The sequence below is a fragment of the Erinaceus europaeus genome, chromosome 5 (assembly GCF_950295315.1).
Source record: "Erinaceus europaeus chromosome 5, mEriEur2.1, whole genome shotgun sequence".
Taxonomy (NCBI): domain Eukaryota; kingdom Metazoa; phylum Chordata; class Mammalia; order Eulipotyphla; family Erinaceidae; genus Erinaceus; species Erinaceus europaeus.
Window position 1 is genome coordinate 119,925,543 of NC_080166.1, and position 20,044 is coordinate 119,945,586.

Below are 20,044 nucleotides of genomic sequence, written 5' to 3' on the forward strand. Positions count from 1 at the left end.
TTAGAAGAATCTATCTTCCTTAAAGATCGAAAATGCCATTGACTAATCTAGAGTTAGTTACACAGCAGTAGATGTTTTACCTAATTATTTGTTTGATGTGGGAAGTAAAATGTAGTTCAGCTGTGCTTTGGAAAATGTGGGCTTTAGAATTGAGGAAACTAAGTTTGTGTAGTTGCTCCCATTCATTTCTTATCATGAGAGGAAGTTCTAACCTGCAGGTTAGCTGAATCTGGGGTGTGGAAAAGTGCTTATTAGATTTATAAAATGTCACTTCCCTCTTGAATTTTGAAGAGCAAAGTGGGACTATTCAGCTACTACATTTGCTCAGGTAGAATCAAAGATGTTGAAAGACTCCTTTTCACTCACATAATTGTGAATATTAAGGCCCCTCTGGCCATTGAAATTTTTATGAATTGACTTCTACCTACTAGGCCCTTCAAAGACGAGGTTGCTGAGTGGGTTTCATTTTGTTGTTGGATAGGACAGAGAGAAATTGAGAGAGGGATAGACGCTTGTGAAGCGACCCCCAGCAGGTGGGGCTCGAACCAGGATCCTTATGCCGGCCCATGTGCTTAATGCTTTGCTACAGCCCACTTGGGTTTCTACTGACATTCTTCCGGTCAGGCTTCTTTAGCTGCAGTAGCCTCCCTATCCCGTGTGCAGAGTCTAATTTGTCTCTGTCATTGTCTTTTGTTCTTTTTTAAACTAGGATCTGCTTTGTTAAATACTGAATGCATTCGGGCTCTTTCTGTATGGAGTTTCAAAGTCCTGTTTACTTCATCAGCTACTTATAGAGAAGTTGGTTTTTATAGTGTGTTAAGGTTGCTCACTTTCTGAACACCTTTTGTACATCATTAGTATATTTACTTTAAGTAAACTGTCAACCTTTTACCTACCCAGTCACACAAATATTTATTGGATACCAATCTTGACCAAAACATAAATGAACTGCTTGTCTTTCAAATTTTATTACCTATAAAATTCAGCTATAATTATATTTAATTATGTAAATAAATAGGAGAACATATACATGCACCTTCAGAATATTCCATGGGATCAGGAATAAAGACTTGGGAATCAAGGAAATGGGTTCTATTCTTGGCATAGTCCCTGACTTCTGTGTGACCTTGGCCAGTTATTTAATCTGTGCTTCAATTTCCCCTTCTGTAAATGGTAACTGCCTGCTTCCCCTTTCCTATAATACACAGCTACTAATGACTGAAATGAACAAATCACTGAAAATTATGTTTTCTTCTTTCAACAAAGCTTGAAATAATTTCCTAGTTGTTGAGCACTGATATTTCCCTTATTAATTGTAAAGAAATCTGACACTTGAGCACGCGCAGCCACCCTGCACAGAACTGAGTCGGTAATGCTCATCTTAACAAGTGCTGCAGCTCCTCCACCAGTAGTGATAAGCCGTACGTCCTTAATATCAGCCACTTTTGTCAGATCTGGTCCAGCCCGTGGAAATGAAGGCATTCACGTTCCGTGTCCAGCTAGCCCTTGCTTCACTTGGTCTCTCGCCAATAAGCCCCATCAGGATGTGACAAGATGAAGTTGGGTTCTCATGGAAGGCAGAATAGGTATAAAATCTTTACTGTTCTTGACAAGCTAAAAATGGTGGCTTTTCCAAGAAAAGGCAAGTGGATATGCTTCCAAGACTCTAAACTAGGTCATAGCTGAAATTTCATGCAAAATAACACTCTGCTAGTCTCACTGGCAATCTCAAGTCCATTTCTGAAACACCTCATCTATCCCAGCAGTGGTATAGTACTAGAGTGTAGAGAATGCTGATCTGTCCAGAACAGGGGTCTGGGGGGAGGGCAGTGGCCTACAAAATAAGGGACAAGCATCTAGGCACTCTGAGAAGGTCTTGCCTAATTGCATTTCTCTATTGTTTACATCAGCAAATTGGCAAAGAAAGGACGGCCTGAGTCATTAGGGATGTGTCAGGGATAAATCATTTAGAAGAAACAGTTTTGCTTATCCACGAGGTATGTAAAAAATTAACCAAAGTAAAGCGATTGTTAATGGTGACTCATTAGAAATGCACCCAAGGACCCAAGTTTAATTGACTGTTGGTATGAATATTGTTTATGCTATTATAATTTAACGTCACCTATTCTGTTAACTATGAAATCAAAGTTTTGACAATTTAAACACTAAAAGGATCAGTGTTTTTAGGAGCTAAATGTTGGTCAAATGACTTGGGAGCTCTAATTTAAGGCTTCTTTTGGAAATACAGTCTCATGTTTCAGTATTTCTTGGCGTTCCTTGACATATATATCCTAGGCACTGTGTGCCGCCTCAAACTAGGCATACTCCAGAGAATCTGAATTCACCATACACAAAACCTTGACTCCCAGTGGAGGCTTTTTAAGAACACTAACTAACCCAAGACTACTAGAGCAGGACTTTGAGCTTGAACAAACATCAAATAAACCTGGCCATCTTCTGCAGGGGGCTTACATCCTAAGCCAAAAGTGAATGTCCACTTACTAATAAGAAACTTCTAGCTCTCTGTTATATATAATCACTGGCTGAGAAAGTGTGTGCTGCCCAATGTGAGTGTTCAGACAACAGCCCTTATTAATATTTCATATGGGGTCCTGAGAACAGGAGTTCATTTGCCAAGTGCCTCTTCGCCACTTTTCTATACTTTGTGACACTGTCCTCTTCAGAGCAATACAGTGAGTCGGATGAATTATTGTAGTGAATTAACTGTCTCCTATAATTGCTATCAAACCAAAAGGCTGAGAGTTACAGAAAGTCTATGCTGGACATTTACTATTACAAGCTGACTTTATCCAATAAAGAAAGATAGAGGGGGAGATAGACAGCTGTAGCACTTTCCCCCTACAGGTGGGGACTTGAACCCAGGTCCTTGCACATTGTAACATGTGTACTCATCCAGGTGTGCCACCACCCAGCCCGTTTAAAAAAAAATAGAGGTAGAGTGCCAAGCAGACTTTTTCAGATAGAAAGATAGCATAGCATTGAACCTTCCCCAGCTGGTGGGAGTATCTCACTGGCCCTATAATGAATGACTTCTATGGCAAAATTCCTTAAGAAGGTTGACAGACCCTTTCAAGTTTATAGGTTTTAAAATACTGAATTAATATTACCCTTTCTGAACCTAGAAACTAATATCCTGATATAGACTCCTCTAATAACAAATAGGATGTGAGGGCCAAGCAGTGGTACACCTGGTTAAACACTCACATTACAGTGTTCAAGCCCCTGGTTCCCACCTGCAGAGGGAAAGCTTCTCAAGTGGAATGGTGAAGCAGGGCTACAGGTGTCTCCATCCAATAATAAATATGTTTAAAAATAGGATTAATCACTTAAATATAGCCCAGAGTAGGTGCACGTTTTAAGTTTTAACTCCACTACCTTGGTAAGCTCTTTCTTTAAACAGTTTTTTGCCTCCAGGGTTATCTCTGGAGCTCAGTGCCAGCACTACGAATCCACTACTCCTGTTGGTTTTTGATTTTTTTTTTCTCTATTGGATAAGGGAGAAAGATAAACACCTGCAGACCTGCTTCACAGATTGTGAAGTGACCACCCCCTGCAGGTGGGGAGCCTGGGGGGCTCAAACCAGAATGCTTGTGCTTAACCCAGTGTGCTACCACCTGTGCCCCTCCCCCATTTAGTTTTAATGTAACCTCACTGCCTTTTTAAATTACGTATGGTCTAGGGAGTGCTTTATACTGATCATAAAGTCACTAGACAATCTTTTGTTTTACATTTTCGAAAATTCTCATAGTATGTTTCCCCCTTGGATGTAATTGGCTTCCTAATAACAGATACTTAATCTAGGAGTGATTTCTAGTGCCAAAACTAGTGCACTTGCACTGTCCCCAGTCTATACACTTACAAGTAATGGACATAATCTCTCTTGTTTCTCCATAAGAAAGCTGAAGCTCAGAAAGTTATTGGGTGTTTTAGATCACAGATTAAAACAGGTTAAGTAGGTTGGCATTTTAGGTTTATTTTGCATTGCTTTCTCATGGGAAATTCTCAGCGGAAGGAGCTGTAATCCTTCCAGGGCAATTTTGGGAGAGCACTGTCCTAGCCTGGTGGGTTTACTTTAGCCACTAGTGATGCCACAGCATTCACTTGCTTAGTATTGAGCCAAGGCAGGAAGTAAAAGGAGAAGGGGGAGCAGCAGTAATAATTTGGTTCATGATAACCTGCTTCTAGTTTAGGCCCCACACCTGCAGGGGGAGCAGACTTGTAAGGGGGTGTGAATGCCAATAGGACAAGCAGCGCTAAAGACTAACTTCAAGAGGGTAGAGAGTCTAGTGGTTAACAAGTCCGTCGATTACTTTCCCTTAGTGGTGCTGACTTTCTTAACAGGCGTTATTAGTATTTGATCTCTTGCAGGACTGTCCCAATCTCTCATTATTCAGGAATAGTACTCTGGATCAGGATTCAGCTAAAGCTTAGCTAGCCCTCAGTGGGTCTCACAGAGTTCATGAGTGTTTGTAGGCAAGGGGGAGACATAAGAAGAGATAATTGAGGAAGAGTCAAATGGGAAATGAAGGATACTGGTTTGCAGTTGCTACACATCTTAACCAGATTGTGGTCCAAAGATGCATGATTACTTCCTCACCTGAGACAGTTAATGGTAAATCCAGGATTAGGCAGACCCACATCTCTGGCTTCCTGTCTGTTATTGCCTCCATGTATGGTTCTTATTTCAGTGGATAGTAGATGGTAAGTGCTATTATCACTTAGGGGAAATGGGTGCTGAGATGATACTGGAATGACAAATGGACTTAGAGGTGATACAGTGATGTTAGTAGAAACAGTTAATGTGTTGAAGAATAGGGTAAAGTATTTAAGAGAATGCCTCAAGAATAACTGACTGCTTTGTCAGATCTGGGTTAAGAAAAAAATCAAAGTCAGTACTGGAGAAGACCAGACCTAACCTAGACTTGCTTATGGAGGAGCTAAATACTTGATTCCAGTCATTCCTCCTGCTTCTCACCTGCCATGTGCCTCAGGGTTCCTCTCTGTTGAACATGGAGTTCACCTTACCATTCAGTGATAATTGGGCTTGTGGGAAAGCTCTCTCTCCAGTTTCTGATTTTATTTTAATTTGCATTCCATGATTATCATAGATAGTAGTATGATTACTACCAATGAGGCACAGAGGGTTTGAAAACTATCAAGAAGCCTGGCTGACATGTCAACCAGTACATAACACTACGAGGGTTGGTTCTGTATCACTTGCTTAGATACCAAGATGAACAATAGCCTGTCAAAAGTCCATGATTCAGAAAAGGCTTTGAGAAATATATTTTGACATCAAGAGCCCATTTGAAAAGGTCCATCATAGAGAAAGGCAATGCAGCCTAGGTTTTAGGCACATGAGCCTTGGATCCTGAATACTACCCACCAGCTGTGCGCGCTGGGGATTAGGTTTAATGGTTAGTACAGTGTTCTACTTGCCAGCTGAAAGCAGCCCAGTATTATCATATTGCTATGGAGCCTACCCACTACAAAACCATTCCCCTCTGAAGAGGTGTCATACACACACTAGTAGCTTGTGGTTGACAGCTGGTTGACAAGACAACCCATGCTATTAAGCTGATGTTCTCTGGGAAATCTGTCTTTGTTCTGGTCTTATTACTACTGACCAATGAAGTAAAGTGTTTAGGAAATTAAAGGAGTTAGAATATCCTGGCTCCTCCTGCAATGTAAACTGTACCTTGGCTACCCCTATTCTGGTCATACCCTGTTTTTCTTTTTTTCATCCTGATTTGCTCAATTATACTTTGACTTTTGGAGGAACAAAATATGTGTTCACACTGGCACCTCAAAAGCAGCCACCCCATATTACTTTGCCTGCAAAAATGTGTTGACCTAAGGCTTATCTGGTATATTAGTAGCCACTTATGGGCTCTTGATATTTCACTTACTTGTAACTCGATTGTTTTCTATTTTCCCATGTGTCTGACTTGACTCTAAAGTAAATATATATGTTCCTTAATATCAGAACTAAATTCTATATAACTCTTTGAGAGAACCCAATTGTTTCTCAGTGAGAAAAAAATTTTTTAAGTTTTTTTTAGTAAAACGGGTCAGTTTATACAGCTGGTTAGCGTCTATTGTCCATTAGACTAGAAGAGGCTTCTCCAGGTGTGGGCTTCATCCTCAACTTGGAATTGTCCACCACTAGTCGTCTGTCAGGTATTGCCATAAAGAGTTTATCCAGGTCCCACTCAGCTTCCCTCCCTCCATCAGTACTCCTCACTGTGAATGGATAGGCAGTGGTGACATGGTGCTTACTTTAGGAGGGTATGTGTGAGGTCATTGGAGGGTCATGAGTACCCTTTTTGTCAGCACATTTGAGATACGTGATGGATGGCAGGGTTGACATCTGATGTGATTGTGAGTCCACAGTCATCCACAGTCCACCAGCCAAGAATACACACTCTTCACCAGGGAATTGGGTGAAACACTGAAGTAATGAGTTAGATACAGTCTCTCTTAAGATGCCCTAAATTCAGTCAGACAAGGAAATGACCAGTATCCTGAATGCTCTGCTACCGTGAGTCAGATATAGTGCTAAGCATGCCACACAAACTAGCTCATTACACCTCCCCCTAATGTTTGCTGATACAGAGTGATCCTGTATTTCCCTTCTGGACTGATAGTTAGCTCACATAGTAGGGTCTGTTTCTTGCCATGAGTATGACTAGGGATCAAGCTTTGCTACAATGTGGCAGTGCTTTTGCACCAGTGGAAGTTCTGCTGCTGTGGTGTCTTTCCCAACTCCTACATAAGAATGAAGAAGGCAGAAAGGTGAAATGGTGCGTGTGTCAGAGTTCAGCATCACAAAAGTAATTTCCCTCCTGAGTTTTAAGGCATGGTATCATGAGGTTGCTTCTTTCTAGTGGGCAATGGGAAGAACACATCCATTCCCAAATAATTTGAGGCGGTTCACAAAAATACAATATGTAGTTGAGAACTGGGAGATGACAGACAACTCATTGGTAGACCATGTGCCTTACCAAGCATGAGACCTTGGGTTTGAACTCTAGCACCATGAATGGTGCCATAGTGCTGAGATAGCTCTCATTCTTCTTCTCTAAATTAAAAAAAAAGTGGGGGAACCAGGAGATAGCTTAACTTTAAAACATATAGAAGGCCTCTCAGTTGTTCATTCCACAATGCCATTTATAAGTGAGTAAATTTAGATGAAAGGAGAAATGGCCCATCTGCTCTTTCAGTTGTCAACAACAACAAAAAAAAAAGATTAAGGGGCCCAGATGATAAATAACATTTCTCTTGGTTTAATCACCTTTCAGGGCTCTGAGATCTAAGAAAAATGGTTTCTTCTCTCTCATTCCAAATTGGTGTAGAAAAAAGATCAACCACATCTCTGCTACACTGAGTGCCACAGAACTGGCCATTAGAACATCTGTAAGTGCAGCTAGTGGCATAACAAAACAAAACTTGCTGAAAGTGATTTTTCTTTTTAGCCAGAGCAATCCTGGTGGTGCCTGGGATTGAAAGTCTGTTGCATGAACCACTGTGATATCTCCTCACCTCCAAACTGATATCTTAACAATTTCAGAATGATTCTAGAGATTACAGTGACTGGTCCTCAAGATGGAGCTTTTATTATACAAGGTTACACAGTTAGAACACTAGGGAAGCATGATTTGAACTCAAGTCTGACTAGCTCTAGAATATATGCACCTCACATTCAATTGTGATTCCCATCCTTCTCCTAAGTCTTCCTAGAACTCTTAGTGTCAGCCTCTATAAAATAAGTTGCACTTTTCCTTTTCATGAAGGCAAAAGAGAGCAATCACTTGAAATAGTCATCACTGAGTGACTGGAGTTCCTACCTTAAGAGTCTGAACGTATTAGATAAAGGACATCTTGTTAAAACTACGCCAATCATCTTTCTTCAGCTGACTGTCAGGTCTTTTAATAAAAGGAAAAATGAATGAACAGAACATTTATTTGAGGCCAGTCCCCCAGTCTCAGTTTCTGTGAAAGAGACTGAGTCAAAAGGGATGGGGGAGGGGTTACTCCACTGGAGCTCATGTGGAAGTAGGCAGGAAAGCAGAGGCTGGGAGACAGGCCTGTTCAGAGTGTGAATGGGCCCCGGGCCCTCAAGAGCAGGAAGCTGCACAGGCCAGGACACTCATGGAAAAGTTCCTATCTAAACAGAGCTGGATCCCCTCCACCATTGTCCAAAGAGTCAACCTAGAGCCTTCAATCCCTGAAAAGGCTTCTTTACTCCTCCCGCAGACGAAGTCATGTTCAGTCTAGGTTCCAAGGTGTCACAAGGCCTCTCACTGCCCCAGAAAGTCACTGTTGCAGAATCCCCTGGGCCTGACCCCATGACCACACCGAAGCCCAGGCCCTCTTCCTGGAGCACGAGCCACTTTGACTAAACACTTCGCCTTTTTCTGCCAGCATCCTCTCCCCCATATTGTTATATTTGTTTTAAGCGAATTTGGGGGCGGAGGGAGTGTTTGCAGATTCTGTTAATCTGATGGCACTTAAATTTGACACAGCATCCACAGTAGCAGAGAAACGTCTCCAGTGGGCACTTGTATAGGATGGGGCTCCAGGTGGTCTCCCCCACCTCCTTTTTAAAAAAAAGACAATTTTAGGGAGTCGGGCTGTAGCGCAGCAGGTTAAGCTCAGGTGGCGCAAAGCACAAGGACCGGCATAAGGATCCCGGTTCGAACCCCTGCTCCCCACCTTCAGGGGAGTCGCTTCACAGGTGGTGAAGCAGGTCTGCAGGTGTCTATCTTTCTCTCCTCCTCTCTGTCTTCCCCTCCTCTCTCCATTTCTCTCTGTCCTATCCAACAACGACGACAACAACAATAATAACTACAACAATAAAAAACAAGGGCAACAAAAGGGAATAAATAAATAAAATAAAATAAAATATTAAAAAAAAGAGTTTTATAGCCTTGGTTTGCTCTTTCTTACTGCACTGCCTCTTTATTTCCTAAATTGCAATGATTTAACATTCTTTACTAACAGATTGTAATCATGGCTAACACGTGCAGTTCAATCCCATTAAGCAGTCTATAGAAGTTATTCAGATTTTGTTATCCAAAAAAATAAAGACTGAGGAAAGAGAGGTGGAGATTATTCTGTATCTTGGGACTTTGGGGAAGAAAGACGATTTAGAAAGCTCTGCAATCAGATATTTTAATTATAAAATATATTGAATATATTCATCCCAAGGCAATGACTCCAACTGGAATCAGTAGCCGTTGGGGTGTTCAGCTCAGCACTGCACACCCCTTTATAGCTGGCCACATAATAACAGCAGCCTCGCTTCATCCCAGAGCAAATCTAGGTATAATGCACACAAAAGTAAACTACCATTGAAAGTTGGAGATTACATCCTGTTATAAGGATTGTTTTGTTTTGTTTTCTTAGTGATAAAAATCAGACTGTGGAAGGCTAAAAGTTTCTAAAATTTTAGCACCAAAACTTTGAAAATCAAACTTAGGTTCAACATGTAATTATGAATTACTCATCCCCCCTCTTAAGATTTGTTCACTTGCTGTCCGGCTTTGTATCTGTTTACAGTCTTCCTTTCTGCAGCTAAGACAGAGCAACCTTGAAAAGCTGATAAGAAAGGTGTGAGGAGATGCCATGGGGACAGAGCCCATCTTGTGTGATGAATTGCCTTGCTAAGGGAGAGTGAGGAACACCTGGGTTCTAATCCTAGGTATGCTATTTTCTGAGATTAGCAGAGCTGGGACATTGGGTTTCTTGTTGCTAAAGGGGTTTATGAAACAGGGCAGAATACCTGTGCTTCATTGAATGACAGAATTAATTAAAGTCCATGTGTGCACATGAGTCAGCCCTCATGAAGTTAACACAGTGAAATTTTGCAAGAGGTCAGTTAACATTTTACAAAAGAAAAAGAAAGGGTCCTATAAATTAAACATGCTGGGGACCAGGCAGTGGTGCCCCTGGTTAAGTGTACATGCTACCTACCATGTGCAAGGACCCGGGTTCTAGCCACCTGCAGTTGGAAAGCACCACAGGTGGTGAAGTAGCACTGCAGGTCTTGCTGCTATCCTATCAAATGATTTTTAAAAAGATCTTCCAAAAAAAAGTTAAGACTTTCAGATATTGAGGTAGTTGGGAGCTCGCTAGAAATCATTTTACAACATGATGACTTTATAATGATAGGTACAGGAGGCTTAGGTACCAGCACAGGCACTACACAGACGGGTTGTTTCTAGAAAGGTGAAATGAAGACTTGCACCACCCCACCCCGTCATCACGAGTCTTGTCGTGTCCTCTTTAAAGAAAGCACAGACCCTTAACCTGAGGCTTCCCCAGCCAGACTCTCACATGCCAGGGCGTCGGGCGGAAGCACAGCGGGTTAAGCACACATGGCACCACGTGTGAGGACTGGCTCAAGGATCCTGGTTCGAGCCTGGTTGTATGCTTTACATTGGGTTGTTCTAGCTCTCCCCCTGCTAAGAAAATTGGATCAGTCCTGCTAGTTTCGCGGGCCCGCTTGGCCCCGCCCCAAGGAACCCCAAGAGGGTTACAGAGATCCAGTGTTGGAGAGTTCCAGAGTTAGAGAGTGCTTGGCGCCGTTGCGGGGGGAAAGCGGCCACAGAGTTCTGTTTGGTGATTAGTTTGGTTTAGTTTATGAATCGTTGTTCCTGAATAAAGAAATACAGCTTCCCTGCCCAGCCGTATGTCTCTGGTCGTCTATGTTACCCGCCCGTGAAGCTAGCCCGGCCAGCTGGAGCCTCCGAATTTTAACAACAGGGGGTCTCTTCACAAACGATGAAGCAGGTCTGTAGGTGTCTTATCTTTCTCTCTCCCCCTCTGTCTTCCCCTTCCCTCTCCAACAACAATGACATCAATAATGATAATAACCACAATGACAAAACAAGGGAGACAAAAAGGAAAAATAATAGCACTCAGGAGCAGTGGATTTGTGGTGCAGGCACCAAGCCCTGAGCCCTAGCAGTAGCCCTGGAGGCAAAAAAAAAAAAAAAAGCACAGATGAACAGAAAAGGGTGTCTCTGGGTTCACATTAGATTTGTGAAGGTGAACTGGAACCGAGTTTACAAACTATTGGATGACAGAGTCAGCGCTATTATCAACTGCAATATAGCCCAGACACACAGTACATTTTGGCTGCATGTAATGGGAGTTTGCCAATTTTGAAGAAAAAAAAACTGACCATACATATAATACAAAAGGGAGTAGACAGACAGTGAAACCTCGGCGTGGTGGTGGAGTTTCTGTAGTCCTTTATACAAAGAACCACTTAGAGTATCACGTTTTGTCAGATGCTGGTGACACATGGAGGTTATACTGCATGAGGTGTAAGGATAAATGCACAGAGTCTGGAATGAGGTGGGACTGGTTGGCAATTCTGCCTCTGCCACTTGCTATTTATTCGACGTCGGATCATCTGCCTATTTTCTCTAATCCTCAATTTCTTTATTCAGTAAATTGAGGGAGGATTACTAGCTATTTTTTGAGGATACTGTATCAATGACAGAGACAGTATTATCTAAATCACTTAATGTTCACACATAGATAGAAAATTTCACTCCTATAATAAATAGCAAAGTATACTACTACGTAGTACATAGTGATCATAGCTTCCCTTAATGGACACCAGCAGTCAATATTATGAAGAGTTTTGCTTGAACTGCAGTGTTGACTTTTTCTGTAGCTCCAGCCTGCCTTCATCTGTCTTTGGTCCCAAGGGAGTCAACTATTTATGAGTGTGAAGGCAACAGGGCAAATCCATCACCAGTACAGGAAAGTCACCCCAAAGCATGTAGGTCAGCAATGCCATCTGCCTCGGAGGAGGGTGGTGCTTCCCCATTATATTTGTCTCGGGAAGAAGCCCGGTATCTTTGGCCAGATGGGAGAGCCCAACAGATGGCTCTGCGCTGGAATTAAACAGACTACAGTGACACATGCAGGGTCCCCTCTCCATGTGTTGGGTACATAATTGACTTTGTATTTATACCAATCTCTCACCCAAAACGAATTTGTTTCAACTCCAGGACAATCAACAGAGATGACAAGGAGTATATACTCTTACCCCGGAAATTTTTCCCCCCCAATGGCTATAAATACCTCCATGCTATTGTACTTGGCATGCAGTATGCAAATGGAGGCAGGACTCCTACTGCTCCTGAGGAAAAGGACCAGGAGGCTTGCAGCCTAGAGAGGACAGCATTGAGCTGAGGCTGATAAGGGTGGCCTTGTCCAGAATAGTACATGGGAGCTTTCTTATCTCCCTTTGGCAGGAGGTGCTGTGAGCTTCCTGTGCGAAATCAGGAGTGAACGCTGCTTTCCTCTTGTTGTTCGGTTTCCTCCCCCCTCAAGACGGTTCCCAGCACAGTGATTATCTTTGCATCTTCAAACATGGCACAATCTACTTCCTTAAGAGCTTGATGTATTCTTAAGGCTTAAGCAAGTCACCCTCCCCCCTACGTCTCTTTTTCAAGTGCTGTTATATATTCAGGCTCCTAAATGACATTCTATTTTTATGGTTCCAATTACAAAAAGGGAAAAATACCAACCCCCAAATTAGAAATTAACCACAGAATCTGTCTTTTCATTGGAGGACTTTACTGTAAGTCCAGCCCAGATTCCATACTAGGGCTTATGTCCTTAGAGTTCTGTTAGGGATGGGTGGGAAGGAGGAGGGTTGGAGGTTAACAGCCCCAAGTGAAATGCCAAGGTTTGCTTTACTCTAACCTATTTCTTTGCATTTCCTGAAGACCAAGAGTATGAAATTAACACCTTTGTCCAGGGGAGAAAGAGAATGAAATTAGTTTTTCTCCTGGATACAAAGAACTTTGATGTTATATCATCAAGTCCATGTGTCTACTGTAGTATACACAAGTATATTTACATGATAGATAACCATTTGGAGTGTGTGTGAATGTGTAAGATATATAACTATAGTGTGGATGTTATAGTTTATTATGAAGAGTACTCAATGAAAAAAGTAATTTAGATAATTATTTTTAACTTTCCCCTTTATTCAAAAACTTTAATGGTAAAGTATAATTTCTTGTAAATTCTAGCAATCAGTATGAGCTATAATTATTAGGACTAGCTGGTAGAAAATATCAGAAGTTCCTTAAGGAATGGCTTGTTCTGTTTAATTTTGGTCTTAAATATTATAATTTAATTTTAAAAATACACTTAAACCGGTTGAAGAAAATTGACATATGGATCAGGTACAAGTAGCATCATGGAATTCTTAGTTCTATTAGATATAATAACTTAGACAAATTATGCATATACTTGAGGTAAGTATTGACAGTTGTAGTACTAAAATGTTATGTGTGGAGGGTGTCATCGCCAAGGCTTCACTGCTTTAGGCTGACATTTCAAATAGGTGGAGAGAGAGAAAGACAGACAGCACAGTAACTAAGTTTCCTCCAGTGTTGTGGGACCAGGTTTAAAGGTGAGTCAACACTACTCAGTTGAGCTGTTTTACTAGTCCATAATTTTGGGAGTGATGAGATAGATGCAGAGCACCACTCTGGCACATGTGATGCTGAACTCAGGACCTCATGTTTGAGAAACAAATTGCTTACCACTTCCTGGGCTGGTGGCATCTGTTTAGGGATTTATTACACGGTCTTCACTTATAAGGATATTTGAAAATAATAAGCAAAACAAATGAGTACTCCTACTGGAAACAATATATATTTATAGATGCTTATGGAGTGCTCATTGTATGATAGACCCTTACTTAACTATGAGAATAAAGTGAACAAAAGAGGTAGTTTCTGCCCTCCCATCACTGGTAGCCTTAGAAGCACTAAACAGGATATCTGAAAACAAGAATTGACCAGAATGGACAATGTGCCCTATGGAGGGAGCTCAGGGGCCAAACGTTTTGGAATCCTTTCTCAGTTCACCACAAGCCCTCTGTCCTACCAGTTTTCCCAGCTTTTTCTTCTCACATAAGTAGCTTTGGCTATCTAAAACCATCCATTCATTCCCTCTAGAAACTGGCTTTTAAATTCCTTCTGCTTTAAAAATCTCCAGAATCTGCCTGCAAACAAGTAGAATTTGGGTCCACAAAAGTTTTCTGCTCACCAAAAAGTAAGCAGATGGAAAGGACACAGAGTAACTCAATGAAATGTAGTGGTTCTTCTTCTTCTAGCGTTTGCCCTTCTTCTGTAGCCAGTCAGCAGCGTTAGGTTGAGCCTGATGTCTGCTTGTTGCTGGCTTTGAAAGTGACTGGGATCCATGTGGATTCAGTCGGCTAGGAAGGATCGTCAGTTTCCCCAATAAATGGGTACTCACGGGATGCACCACGAGAAGGTCGATCCAATGCATCCCAATGTAGTGGTGAAAACCACCAGTTCCCTGCACCATAGGCTGGAAGGTTAGAGCAGAACTGGACACAAAAAGGAGATATAAAATCAGATAGCATCAAGACTTGAGGCTAAGGACAGCTTCAGGTACTAGCATCAGATCTGCAGACATCTCTCCACACCGTCCTCAGCTGGTAGAGAAATGCAAACCGTCGAAACCAAAGGTACTTGAGGCACCTGATTGGTAGACTGTGCACAGTGTCCCAAACAATCTCAAAGTCTATTTTAAAGGAATCAGTAGTGAACAGTAGAAATTCAGTCACTGACACTGTTCACTTTCCTCAGCACCTCTGTCATACGTGTTTGGTACAAAGTTAGGCTCTGGGTGATTTATTGCCTACTGGATCTGACAGGAAAAGGAATATTATGGTGTGAGGGTTCACAGTGAAGAAAGCGAGCTACTCTGAAGATGAGGTTGTGGGAGATTCTTGTCAGTGGCAACTGTGAGTGAAGATGAAGGGATCTGGGTGTGCCTTTGACAGACACCCTGGGTCACAATATGGAAAAATCCTTTTCTATGCTGTCTTCAACTTACAACACCTCTGTATGTAAATTCAGTCATTTAAGACTTATTATACTGTGACAGTCGCAGAAAAGGTATTTCTTCATGTTCAAGAGAGAAATTTTGTCACACAGCTAAGAGAAGTCAGGGTGGGACTAGGACTTACTTCCTCTGACTCCTGGTCCAGTACTCTTTGAACTAACCAAACTAAACTGTGTTTGTCCAGAACAAAGGGTCTCTGTAGGCTTAAGGTTAGAACAGCAGGTAGGGAATGACTGTGCATAGCCTTGACTTTTTTTTCAAAAACAAAAACCAGACTTTCTCAGGACTATGGTTGAAGTTTAGGGGAGAAAAAAAAAATGTCAAGCAGTTGGTCTGGTAGGTCTGTGGGCAAAGTAGGATGGACCAGTAATGAGCTACTGCAGTGCCCAGGTCAGAGGACTTTTTGTCTTTTGTGGTTTTTATTCATGTAGGAACCAGAGACATAGATCATCAGTACATATCTACACCAGTGATTTGAGTGGCAAAGTATATGAAAAGTGAGGTCTCTCAGTGATACTGTGTTTGAGATAATGTGCCAACTTCCAGACCTTTAAACAGAACAGTAACTAACTTCAACACTTTTAACTTCTTGGGCCTTAAGTGCCTAATTATAAAAAGAGTTTATTACCACTCTCAAACTTTAAAAGTATTGAATCTAATAACTATATATTATGTGTTTGAATATGCACTTTGCTAGGCCTGGAAAAATTTACCTATAAATGTAATATGCTGGTTAAATATCCATCCCTCTTTTATAAACGTGAAATGCAGTTACATTCTTGAGGTTCCCTTCATTAACATAGCTTCATCTTCCCCTAGGACCTCAACATCTAGACATTCACTTATCTAATTCATGCGCTTTTATTTGCTATATATATTTAGAATAGGATAATTTATGGAGACAACCTAATGTCTTTAGTTTTTGTTTTATATTTTCCCTTTTGTTGCGCTTGTTTTTTTATTGTTATTGATGTCATCGTTGTTAGGACAGAGAAATGGAGAGAGGAGGGGGAGAGAAAGACACCTGCACACCTACTTCACTGCCTGTGAAGTGACTCCCCTGCAGGTGGGGATCCGGGGGCTTGAACTGGGATCCTTACACCAGTCCTTGCGCTTGGCGCCACGTGTGCTTAACCCACTACGCTACCACCTAACTCCCGTGTCTTTAGTTTTTAATCAGACAGATATACTTGCTAATTTTACATTTTGAAGATGAATTATCAGGGAAATTGAAGATTTACATAAACTGTGAAAGTGTGTGCCTTTGTCAACTGACAATGTATACAGTGGGTTTTCATGTCACCAGGTGCTGGACCATGCTAAAACAACATTGTGGTAACATACCTTTTTTTTTTTGTTTTTAATAGGCATGACTTTTGTTCTAATAGTCAAGAGTCCTTTATGCTGGATCCTAACAGCTACACAGGAAACAGAATTGAAAGCATCACTCAGCGCATGGCAATTATAGAAGGAAAAAATAAGGTATTGTTTATAAATGTAAGCACTGGAGTATTGAGTCTGGGTTTACTAAGACCAGAAGATGGCTGAACAGAAAATTCAGAGAGGGGCTAGATGGTGGCAGGCCTAGTCAACTGCACAAGGACCGAGGTTCAAGCCCCTGGCTCCCCTCCTGCAAGGGCAAAGCATCACAAGTGGTGAAGCAGGGCTGCAGGGGTCTCTGTCTCTATCCAATAATAAATGTTTTTTAAAAATTCAGAGAAAAATGAGGTATTTTCTGACATTGTCTTCATTATAAGATGCACTTAGCTCAAACTGTTGACCAGTTCCAAAGTCATGAAGGCTTAGATCTAGAGGAATAAGTAGTGGCTCCCAGCTCTGGTTGCTGCTCAGAATTTCCCATCAGTTACAGTTACGTTTGGAGGTCATACTAAGTTCCCCGGAGATCCAGTATGTAACCAGGACAGTGACTCACTGACGTAAATTAAGCCAAAAATGAATGGTTTGGCCAGGGAGATTGCACAGCAGTGGTGCATTGGACTTGCATGCAAGAGGCCCTAGGTTCATTCCCCAACGCCACCAAAGTTGAAGGATGCTCTTGATCAAAATAATACAAGTGAATACCTCATCTTATCTTTGCAAGGGCACAGCCCGACTTAGTAGCAGCATACAAACCTGCTCAAGATTCCCTGGTCCCACGAGGGTCTAGCAGGGAGGGCTCTTGTCTGCCACTCCCACTTCCACCTCCCTACAGTGCTTCAGCACCATGGACACTTTGGGAACCAGGAAAAGCTCAGTGACTGTCGGTACTGAGATCTTAAAGGTACACTTTAAAATCAGCTGGTCACAGGTATGAGCATAGAAATGCATTAAAAAAAGGAAAAAATAGCAATAACCCCTTACTAAAATATCTATTTTTACTGACATACTTTGGAGTTAGATGTTTAATGTAGGTTCCACCTGCTTGTAGGGGGTAGTGCTTTTGCTGTTTATTCAGCAGTGTTTTGTTTTTTTTTTGCATTTGAAAGCAACACATTAGATGGCTTCATTCTCCATGTATGATTTAGCACTATGGCAACAAATACGACCTGTACTCTTCATTTTGCAGAACTTTTTAACATATGGTAATATCAACATCTTTCTTTGACAGGCCAGGGTGATTGTCTTAATTTTATTTATTACTATTTAGTTTTTGCCTCCAGGGATATCATTGGGGCTCAGTGCTGGCACTACAAATCCACTGCTCCGGAAACTATTTCCCTCTCATTTCTCAATTCTATAGAGCAGGGAAGAGAGAAAGATAGACAGCTGTTCCACCACTGTAGCATCCTGCCTACAGGTGGGGGCTCAAAAATGGGTCCTTCCACATAGTACAGCCACAATTTCCGTATTGTAAAATACAGTACTCTGCCAAGTAAGCCGAAGGAGAAATTACCAGTGATGGTTTGCATGACCATATCAGCGATTATTTCTCAAGAATTTTAGAAAAGTTTTTATAACTCCAGCAATGGCTCTAGGTCAATATATATATTGTCTAATACAAATGAATAGTAGTTGAAAACATTTCTGATGTGTAGCTGTTGATAATATATTCAAGTATTTAGTGGAAACCTGACCCTACATTTAGGAAAATAGCTTAATGGTTATGCTGAAGACTTTCATGCCTAGGGTCCCATCCCCAATCAAGCCAGAGCAGAGCAGTACTCTGATCTTTCACACTAAAAGGAATTAAAAAAAAAAAATTTTTTTTTTAATAAATGCTTCAGCAGACAGCAAGACAGTTGTCACAAAGTACTACAAAAATTTCAAGATGCCATTATTGTCAATTCATTTTGCTTTTCCTGCACACTGTTAAGAACACAGGGTTCAGCCCCTGGCACCGCATACACTAGAGCTGGGTGGTGTTCTAATCACGCTCATCAAAATAAAGGGATCCAGGCGGTGATGCATCTGGTGAGCACACACATAACTGTGCAAGGACTCAGGTTTGAGCCCCCTCTCTCCTCCTGCAGGGGGGATGCTTCATGAATAGTGAAGCAGGTTTACAAGTGTCTATTTTGCTCTCTCCCTCTCCCTTCTCTATTTCTCTCTGTCCTAGCTAATAAAAATTGGGGGAGGGGGGAATCCCCTCCAGGAGTGGTGAATTTATAATGCCAGCACTAAGCCCCAGAAATAACCCCTGGAAGCAAAAAAAAAAAACAAATCTTAGTTCAATGGCAATTTCTATTTCTATTTTAGTATCCTAGCTACAAAAATATGTATTAGAAAAGACACTGAAGATTTAAGAGCTAAATGAGGCTTTCTGATTATTTGCATGTGCACTTGAAACCAATATCCTGTAAGTATGTCAAAGGTTTTAAATAAGCCCTTCAGGGAGCCAGGCGGTGGCACACCCAGTTAAGTGCACATAGTTCTATGTGGAAAGATGTGCTCAAGGACCCAGGTTCAAGCCCCTATTCCCCTTCTGCAGGGGAAATACTTCACAAATGGTAGAGCAGGTCTTATCTTTCTCTCCGTCCTGTCACCAGGAGCGGTGGATTCGTCATGCTGGCACCAAGCCCCAACAACTGGAGGCAAAATAAAGGCCTTCAGACCCAGTGGCTATTTGGCCACTTTGTCTGATAAAACTGCATGCAAATCAGTTCCTCTGTGAACCTGAGTTCTAATCTCCAAGTGAAATGTAGCATATGTATTTACCCTGCCTACTCCACTGTTACAAAAATGGTCTCCATCAGTACCCTAATGCAGTTTCCCAGATTGATTGTAGTCACATACAGTGAAAACTGTCAGACAGTTGTGTTAAATGTTAAGACTGTAGACTAAGTAAACAACTCCACATCTTCGAAGACTTTACTTTTAGCACCTATTTAAGCATCTACACATGTGTACAACGAGTTCTTTCACAAAACAATAGTAAATACAAGTTTCGTTATTCCAGAATTACTCATACTGTTTTTCTTCTTGCAGTTAAACTGCTCTGGTGTTTTGGGGGAAGTCAGGCCCTAGCTTAAACTGTGCTGATCCTTTTCCCTGTAGTCACATGGCCAGCATGTCCACAGATACACAGGACAAGGTCCCTCTTGAACACCTGTTACATTCCAAGGACTTGTTTCTTTTTTAATTCAAGGAAGGTTATAGTGGACAATAAAATACAGTTTCCTTATTGACGAATTTTGGCCTAGATTTGCAAAAAAGTGAGTCATCAGCTGGACTTGCTATAGCAAATGTGGAATTGTGGTGGTTAAACAGTGCTGACAAACTGTTGAGTTTGCTGGCGCAGGGTAGGAAGTAGAAAAAGCACACCAGAAATGTACCTGACAAAACCGATGCCACGAGGAGGAAGGATGTGACCTTTTTTTTTTTTTTTTTTTTAACATTTCCACTGAAATCTTAAAGCAACATTGAGTAACTGTACTAAATACAGGAGGAGGCAAATTCATGGCAGAAGCATTACTGCCTAATCACAGAAATAGTTTGCGTTTAAATTCCTGCAGTCCCCACCCCACTTTTTCTAATTCTCATGTTCTATAACGTGCGTTCAACCGAATGTGCCACCACCCAGCCTCTCTCACATTCTGTATTCCTATCACTTAGCTCATATACCACTCTTTGTTAATTTTAGGTGCTTACATGTCCTTTATATGTCTACTTT

At 41.5% G+C, this 20,044-nt stretch overlaps 1 protein-coding gene across 1 annotated transcript in view; it reads left to right on the top strand.

Moving 5' to 3' along the window:
- Positions 1-20,044, top strand: part of FLT1 (fms related receptor tyrosine kinase 1) — a 186,610-nt gene that overhangs the window by 70,813 nt on the left and 95,753 nt on the right. The window contains exon 11 of the mRNA XM_007522390.3: positions 16,302-16,416. Coding sequence (XP_007522452.2) covers positions 16,302-16,416 — 115 coding nt within the window. The remainder of the gene's footprint in view (positions 1-16,301; positions 16,417-20,044) is intronic.